This window comes from Pteropus vampyrus, unplaced genomic scaffold, assembly GCF_000151845.1.
Source record: "Pteropus vampyrus isolate Shadow unplaced genomic scaffold, Pvam_2.0 Scaffold176, whole genome shotgun sequence".
Classification (NCBI taxonomy): Eukaryota; Metazoa; Chordata; class Mammalia; order Chiroptera; family Pteropodidae; genus Pteropus; species Pteropus vampyrus.
In genome coordinates, this window is record NW_011888957.1 from 993,342 (window position 1) to 1,000,322 (window position 6,981).

Consider the following 6,981-nt stretch of genomic DNA (forward strand, 5'->3'; position numbering starts at 1 on the left):
TCGCCTGTCACCAGGTGGGGCTGTGCCCCGCGGGAGGTACCGCGCCTCCCGAACACCCAGGGGACAGGGTGAGGGAGCTGCCAGGAGGCCACAGCCCCAGTGCTCGGCTGTCCCCGGGGCCACTCCAGGGAGGTTCCGTGCTCCCTCCCAGCCAGTCACGGAGCTGCGGCCTGGCCTGCCCCGCCCCCAGGGCCCCCAGCGGCCGTCACAGGCGGGGCGGCCGCACCTCTGACTGGCGCTCCGGACGTCCAGGATGTTGGAGAACAGGTGGTGCCGCTCCGTCTGGGTCATGGCCGCCTGCAGCTCCCTGCACTGCAGGAACTCGGACACCAGGATGCCCAGGCTGTGCTGGTAGGAGAACTCGGACGTGAGGATCTCGAAGATGGCCTGCGCGGGAGGACAGCGATGCGGCTGGCCCACCGGGGCCTCCCGGAAGGGCCCTGACGAGCCGCCACGCCACGCGGGGGCCTGGCGCAGGGTGCGCTGGTGCCCAGCGCTCAGGCCGTGAGGATGGGATCGGGCACAGGGGCGGGCTGGGACCCAGGCGCCCTGGCCAGGCCGTGGGCGGGCGGACGGAGCGGGGCTCCTGGGCTTGAGCGCTGGCTCGGCCGGTTATGAGCTGTGACACTGGGCGAGGACCCCACCCTCGTCCGAGAAGGAGCAACGGTAGCTGCCCCTGCCCCCAGCCCGCATCCCGGTGCCTGGCCAGGAGATGGCCGATGGGTGGGCCGGTAAGTGACGTCACCACGGTCCTTGTGCCCCCACGTGACAAGGCTGGGACGCAGGCTGTGCCCCAGCCCTGCCCCTCACCTCCTGCCTCTTGCGCTCCTCGGCTGGCAGCGTGTCCAGGATGCCCGACTCCACCACCTGTGGACACAGGCCCGGGCTCAGGGGCTGCACATCCTGCTGGGCGGAGCCAGGCTGGCCGGGGCGGAGCTGCCCGCATCCCGGGGACGTCTGGGGCTGCCCGTGAAGCGCTCATGCAGTGGGACCGCTGAGCTGGCCTGGCCCTGCCCAGCCCTGTCACCCCCGTCTCTTCCTCTCCGTGGAAACTGCCCCCTGGCAGGCCCGCCCCCTCCGAAGAGCTCCGGGGTGGCAGAGGGAGATCATGGGGGCCCAGAGCGGAAGGCTGGCAGGTGCGGGAGGGGAGGAGGCAGTTCTGTCCCACAGAGCTGCTGGCGGCCAGGCTGTGGAGAGGGACAGGGCCGCCAGGGAAAGCTGAGGGTGTGCTGGGGGTAGGGCCAGGAGTCACATACACCTGGGCCAGGTGAGTCAGCACTCTGACCAGGTTTGGGGTGACACTGTCCCAGCATGGTACCCCAGCCATGCTCTTCACCCCCTCGGGCCCCAGAGGCTCCAGACCACTCTCTAAGCCCCAGCATGCCCGCTATGTATCTGCCAGGACTGGCCGGCTGTCCCTCTGCCTGGGGTGCCTGCTGCGGGACACAGGGCCACCCCATTTTTGCCCTCCTGCTCACTGGGCTGGCCAGAGGGCATCACCAGTGCCTGGACTGCAGGGCTAAACCCCACACCTCCTCCTCAGCCGAGACCCCCCAGGTCAGGGGACCGGGATCAGAATCTGTGGCAGCACTTTCAGGGTGCAGTGAACTGAACCCCACCCCTGACTCGGGAGGTCATGCACATGCAGCTCCTGGCATGCAGCTGGAACCTGGCAGGTGGCAACTGACGTGTCTTTCCTGACATTCCATCCGACTGTCCTCACCCCAAACTGGGCCCTCCCCGGCTGGGGGTCCCGCAGCCTGGAGCGCAGTGGGTGGCCTCTCTCATCGCCCATGGGGCACGCACAGGGAAAGCAAAATGCCACCCTCCCCACTGTGGCCATTCCCACAGCCCGCAGCCCAGCTCTGTCCCTCGGCTCTCAGGGAACAGGGTCAGGAGTCTGTCCTGGGGTAGTGACAGCTGCTGTCTCCGTACTTGCTCAGAACCCCGGGGCCTCATCCCAGCTACGCGCCCCACAGCCCCGCGGGGCGGGGACCAGCTCCATCTTCAGACGGGGAGGATGAGAGGTGGGTGGCGGCTCAGTGGTGGCACAGGCTCGGTGGGAGCTGAAACCTGTCCCCAGCGCCACGCCGCTGCCCAGCCCTCCTGTTCCTCACGAGGACCCGCCGGGCACCTTCCTGGGGGCAGGACTCTGGGACGGGGTCCCTGGTGCCTACGGCTTCCTCCAGGTCAGGCTGAGCAGGAAGCAGAGGGCTTGGGGCCCACCTGGAGGGCGCCCAGCACACACGGATGTCTCGTGCCTCGACCTGTTTCCTCCCCCAGCGACCACTACCAAGGTGCCCCTTAGGGCAGGGCCGCTCTGAGGGCACCAGGAAGGAGCCCCTCACTGCATGCTGAGTGCAGACGGGGTGCTCGTGGAAGGCCCTCCTTACCGGGAGGACTGGAGCCAGTGGCTCGGTGCTGACTGCCCGCACCTCAAGGAGGGCCTCGCCGCACCAGCCTGGCCCTACCTCCGGGAGCTGGCTCCAGGTGACCTGCGGGGGCCGGTAGGTTTTGACCACGATGGGGGCGGCCACCTTGCGGGTCCCCTCGGGGCTGCAAGGCTCATCCAGCAAGTCGTCGTCAGACTCTGGGCTGGTGTTCAGGCCTCGCTCCCGGATCTCCTGGTAGAAGCGGGGGTCTGGGGAGAGGGGGCGCATCCTCTGTGAGCCTGAGTCTGGTGCCGGCAAACCTGCAGAGGCCTCCTTAGGCACGGCAGGCGGGGCAGGGCCCCCAGAGCAGGCTCCCATCAGGCCGCTGGCTCCCGTGGCCGCCGGGTAAGCCCAGTGCAGGTGCGGAATGTGGCACCTTCGGACCAGGCTGAGCAGACAGATCAGAGCGACACAGGGGACCGCAGTGCTGGCTGGCGGAGGGGGCTTTGGGTGGTGGCTGTCCTCAGGCTGAGCAGAGAGGCCTCTGACGAGGGGCACAGGTCCCTGCCCACACACCACAGGCCACCGCGACAGGCTGGTCCGCAGCTCACGGCACCTCTGGGCCCTTGCGGCAACCCTTCCACGCCTGGGGCCACCCACAGAGGTTGGGGGCTGGCAAGGACAGAGGGCCCATCCTGGCTGGGGTCCCTGTGTCCTCAGAAGCCCGGACTGGGCGCCCAGTTCCAAGCCCTTCTTGGGCCTCGCTGGCCCCACCTCTCTCCTGGCCGGGTAGGTACCTCCCCTCCCTGCTCCCTGTGGGGCCCTATTGGTGCCCCACCTCTCACCAGGCTGAATGCGTGCACTGGGCCCCCTGAGGCTCAGCCATCATGCACGGGGCTCCCCATGAACAGAGGAGACCCCAGGGAGAGCACATGACAGGTGTGTCTACACCGTGGGGTCTTGGCCGCCTGGCACACACACACGGGGCCAGAGTGGGGGGCTCCGTCTGTTCCCAGCCCCTGGGATAGTGCAGGGAACCTTCTGACCTTTCCTACCTGTCAGAGCTACGTGGTCACTCAGCCACCGGGCCCTCCAGTTCCTGGAGGGGTCCCCACCAGCACGTCCTCTGTGCAGCCACATGCAGACCGCCCGCTCCCAGGACGGCCAGGGGGACCAGCCTCTGTGGGGCCCAGCCCAGCCCATAGTCCTCTCCCTGGCCACTCACCGTCCTTGAAGGAGCCTTTGTGTGCACGTTTCCGCCCCAGCGTCCTCTGTGCGAACGAGACCCAGAAACACGGGCACTCAGCAGGGAGGGGACATGTGTGGGCCTAGGGGAGCCCTGCACCCCAGGGCCCAGAGACGGCATGGCTCCACACACAAAGCCATGCCCAACAGAAGGGGGCTCCACTGGGCACCCAGAAGGCTCTCAATGAATGCCGGCTCCACGAGGGATACAGGGCCACCAAGCGGAGGCCAGAGCGAGGTAGGACGGGGGAGCTCAGAGCAGGCAGGGCCGGTGACTGAGGGCCGGGCAAATCTGGGAGGGCTGCCTGGAAGAGGAGGTGGTGGCACTGAACTGGTAAAGAGGAGGTACTTAAAAGTGGGGTGTCCCGACTGGGTGTGGGGGGAAGCCTGAGGCAGGCCGGTGTGGTTAAGAGGGCTGAGAAGGGACACCGGGGTGCAAGCTGGGGCTGCACACGGGACCCCACGGGAGGGGTGGCCTGAGATGGGGTTAGTGTCCAGCCCCTACACGGGTCTGCAGGCCCAGCAGCTGATGGCAGGCCTGTGGAGGTGAGTGGGGAGCAGGCGGGGTCCTTGGGAGCCCCACGCCCTCTGGGTGCCCGCTCAGAGCCTGCCTTCTTGGCTACGGCACCCCGTTTTCCTGAACTCACAGGGGCCGCTTCCAGGAAAGTGTGGGCTGGTTTCACCAGACAAGTCGGGGCTTGAGTGCTCCCCTGTGGTCGGGAACGCGGGGTGTTCCCAGCTGCACCTGGCCCTGCCCGCCCCACCCCCCACCCGCCCCCCAGCGACCGCGCCCTCCCCACCTCCCCCTGGCACCCACCCGTCGCCCACACCTCTGCTTTAGCCCTCGTTCCTCTGCAGCCCCCACCTGGCCCTGCGTGCCTGGAAGGCCTTCCTCTGCTCCCCCACCGAGCACCCCAGCCCAGCCCTGGGCGCGCTCTTGGGGCTGGCCCATGGGGTCACTTTGTGCCCCAGCACAGGTGTGTGAGCCTCAGGCAACATCCGCTGAATGTACGAGTCAGCAGTGCGTGAACAAACGGGCCTAGGCCTGGGAGTGCACCGTGCCGCGTCCCCAGGCAGGTTCTGGGGTCGGGGCATCGTGGGTGGGCATGGCAGGGGCAGGGCTCCACCTTCCAGGCCAGGGACGGACCGTGGCTAGGGTCCTGCCCGGCCCGCCCTCTGCACGCTGGGTTGCCAGCATGCCGACGGGTCCAGGCCGTGGCTGCAGCCCGCAGTCTGGGCGGGAGCCCTGAGCAGCAGGCTGTCAGGATGGCAGCCACAGGCAGAGGGTCCTGGGCGAGCGCCCTTCCCACTGGCCCTGTGCCTGTTCCTTCCTCTCTAGGGGTGCATGCAGGGAGCCTCAGACGCCCCCTACAAGCAGCTGGGGGCCCACTGCCCCCTCCCGAAGCCCCTTGAACACTGAGTTCCAGCCGGGTGCCGCTACAAAGCCACCATCGAAACCTGTCCCTCAGACGGGCTGGCTCCTTCTCAGGGCCGGTCACCCCAGGCTCTACCCCACACCGTGGCTGAGAGTGGGAGCCCGGAGTCCGAGGTGCTGGGTAAAACCGTGGTCTTTTCTGAGCCTCAGTGGCCTCGTATGTAAAATGGGGACATTCACACTCCGCTCACAACCTGCTCTAGGACTTAAATACACTGCCAGAAGCCTGCACATGGGGGTGCTCACGGAATGGCAGCTGCTGGACGGAGACGGCCCCTCAAGGCCCGTCCCCTCTGGCTGTCCAGGCGCATAGCCCCCTACCTTGTTTTTGGCCACATGGCGAGCAGGAGGCTGGCTGGACTCCTCGGCCAGGGCCTGGAGCTTGGGGCTGAGGTGGACGGGCCCCAGCTCGCCGCCCGGGGTCCCCAGGCCCCTCATGGCCGCACGGTAGGACTGGTTGCGCAGCTTCCGTGTCAGCATGCCCCCGGGGCCCGTGTCCACGTCCATGTCGTCCAGGGAGAAGCTGGGGGCCACGAAGAGCTGCGGGTCCCGCCGGGCGGCCTCCTTGCTGAGCATGGCCGCCCCGAAGCTCTGGTGGCGGGCCGGGGCCTTGGCCCTGCTGGACACGGCCAGGCTCCTGGGGATCAGCTGCTCAGTGCCCATCTTGAGGGCTGCAGGGCTCTGTGTGCTCAGGATGATGGCCCGCGGCGCCCTGCCCTCGGGGGTCAGGGGTGTGGGCCCCGGGACGTCGTGCTGGAAGGCGGCATTGTCCCTGACCCGCAGGCACCCCCGGACCGTCGGGAGCCCGGAGACGGGGTTCCCGTTGGTGTCCAGCCGCAGCTCCGAGTGGAAGCGGCATTCTAGCAGCTTTTCCTCCAGGGAGCTGTCCGAGTGCCGATGGGCCATGCCGGGCGGCCACGGGGTCCTGGGGGAACAGGGTGAAGGTGAGGGCAGCACGCTGACGGCCACCCGCAGCCCTCCGGCACCCTGGCCTGTCACCCCGGCCAGAGCCTGCGCTCAGGGGCCAGCCCTCGAAGGCCGGTGGGCCGTGCAGCCTGCAGCAGAGCTGGCCTGGCACGGGCACGCTCCCCAGGGAGGTTGGACTGCCGCCAGACTGGGCGTGCAGCAGGTCAGCACAGCCTCAGGCCTGCGGGGACCCGGGCAGGGACAGGCCGCTGGTCTCCGAGCCCAGGGGGCGCAGCCTGCAGTCGAGGCTGGCCCTGGGCGGTCACGTGCGTCCTCTGGTGTGCTGCACACACTGAGAACACGTTCCTGAGCTGGGGTGTAAGCACAGGCAGTGGGGGTGCCTGGGGCCCCACAGACCTGGGTTGGAATCAGTCACTCGGCCACCAGTTCCCACCAGGTGGGGCCCAGCTCAAGCCCACCTCACGCACTCGCCCAATGGTGAGTCTGGGCGCTCCCCTGGGAGGTTCCAGCTTCCGCCCAGGAGGGCCCCCATAGGGCAGGGCCGGCCACATGGGCTGGCCGGAGTCACCGCACAGTCGGATCATCTGTGGGGCACACGGAGCCTGGCCGCTCAGCTCCCCCAGAGCGGACTCTCTGCTGAACCACCCCAGGAAAGCGTCCGGGCTGTGCTTCCTGGGCCCCAGGGAGGAGCTCCTGGCAGAGCCCGGCCGCCCGCACGCTGGGAGGACCACCCACGCATTCCTGGGGACATTCTGAGTCACCCGGCAGAGGATGGCCGCGGCCTCCCCCGGGCTGGGCACGTCCGTGCCACCCCAGAGCCCCACCCCGTGTTTACGTGTCTGCCTTTGCCCAGGGGGCTGAGAATCGGGGTTCAGACTTCCATCTGTAAGCATGCCGAATAAAATGTGGCCATGTGGGCAGCCAGACGCTTCCAACCCGTGAGCCCTCGCACTCCGACCCGAGGCATCCACGTTGGTACCAAGAGCAGCAGCACAGAAGGGC

At 68.3% G+C, this 6,981-nt stretch overlaps 1 protein-coding gene across 1 annotated transcript in view; it reads right to left on the bottom strand.

The window, feature by feature from the left end:
• The window catches only part of ARHGEF16 (Rho guanine nucleotide exchange factor 16), a 16,585-nt gene extending 10,608 nt beyond the window's left edge, over positions 1–5,977 (bottom strand). Inside the window, exons 1-5 of the mRNA XM_023536990.1 lie at positions 5,374–5,977; positions 3,598–3,643; positions 2,472–2,641; positions 811–867; positions 227–387 (exon numbers count right to left, since the gene is read on the bottom strand). Coding sequence (XP_023392758.1) covers positions 227–387; positions 811–867; positions 2,472–2,641; positions 3,598–3,643; positions 5,374–5,958 — 1,019 coding nt within the window. The 5' untranslated portion in view covers positions 5,959–5,977. The remainder of the gene's footprint in view (positions 1–226; positions 388–810; positions 868–2,471; positions 2,642–3,597; positions 3,644–5,373) is intronic.
• Between the last annotated feature and the right edge of the window lie 1,004 nt (positions 5,978–6,981).